This window comes from Lottia gigantea (assembly GCF_000327385.1).
Source record: "Lottia gigantea unplaced genomic scaffold LOTGIsca_1, whole genome shotgun sequence".
NCBI lineage: Eukaryota > Metazoa > Mollusca > Gastropoda > Lottiidae > Lottia > Lottia gigantea.
The window spans coordinates 1,259,366-1,260,578 of NW_008706746.1; the positions used below are offsets into that span (position 1 = coordinate 1,259,366).

General features: G+C 40.1%; 1 protein-coding gene across 1 annotated transcript; it reads right to left on the bottom strand.

The window, feature by feature from the left end:
* Positions 1-172: 172 nt before the first annotated feature.
* LOTGIDRAFT_102513 (hypothetical protein) lies at positions 173-973 on the bottom strand (the record flags this gene model as incomplete). The annotated part of the gene is made up of 1 exon (XM_009045435.1): positions 173-973. A coding segment is annotated over one exon (801 nt), but the record flags the coding sequence as incomplete, so codon positions are not given.
* Positions 974-1,213: the final 240 nt, after the last annotated feature.

The following is a 1,213-nucleotide window of genomic DNA, read 5'->3' on the forward strand; positions in this document are numbered from 1 at the left end:
CTATAAATTCCATGCCGCTATTCGTTTCTTCTAAAAAGTCATCTATGATAGAGTATTCGTCTTTATTAATGTTAAATGATGGGGGGTTAATTTCGGGGGGATTAGTATCGGGGGCATCATGGCGTGTAGACTCTGCGGATGGCAAAACTTCGTTATGGCTCGGTTGTTCTAGATTAATGTTCCCTTCGTCGTCATTGTCCTTCTTTTGTTTTTTCCCCTCTTGATTGTTCTCACTCTTATCAGTGCTTAGGTCTCGTTTATTATTATTCACTATTTCTTCGTCATGTTCCCCTTCGTTAGTGTCAAAAAACTGTTCACATTTACACAAATTTTCTGCCTTTTCACATTTTTCACAAGTAGGGGTGGGGCATTTGAAGGCCATATGTCCGAAAAGTCTGCACTTTGCACATTTGATCTGGGGGCATTCCTTCTTCTCGTGGTCCGGGCTTAAACATTTGTAACAAACTTTAGTCTGGTTGTTATGTAGGATTTTAAAGGATTGTGGCCCCTCTAGAGTCTCAAAGTTCATTGCCCACGGAAGGGATCTCAATGTGGGTGGAAATTTACATTTCACGTGCCGAGTGCCGTCAGCTACATTGGGAAACTTCTTATGAAAGTGTCTTACTACTGGGCCTACAATTTCCACTCCGAATCTTTCCAATTTCCTTACAATAATATCATCTTCAAGGTAGGGGGGTAAATTAAAAAAGGAGACTACTATATAAGGTGAAAAACAAAGTTCGGGTTCATATCCTAAATCGTTCACAGTGAGTCCTTCGCACAACAGATTTGCATTTTCCACACTATCGACCGTTATTTCTATAGTCGAGGGGTACCTGGGTACACACGCAAAACATGACCCCTCCCCGAGTTTCCCTTCTACTGCTTCAATAAATTCATCCAACGTAATAAGTTTCAAATCAGTTACCTTTACTCTCACCGTACTCTCTTTCTTATATCGTCTGTTCTCCATCGTATCCAAAAATCACACCTCCGCTAATCCTATGCGGGGTGGCGAATATTGCACAAAATAGGGGCAAAAGCCCCTAAATACACGATATATACAGTCAACAAATAACAATAACAAAGTCAATATTTACAAAAACAAGTAAAATCCAATAGTACAGTGAACAAGGTTCGATACGCTTGGGTAATTCTCGGAGCACACTAATTAACGTGTTAACACTACGAGATACTAACCAACTATAGTAGA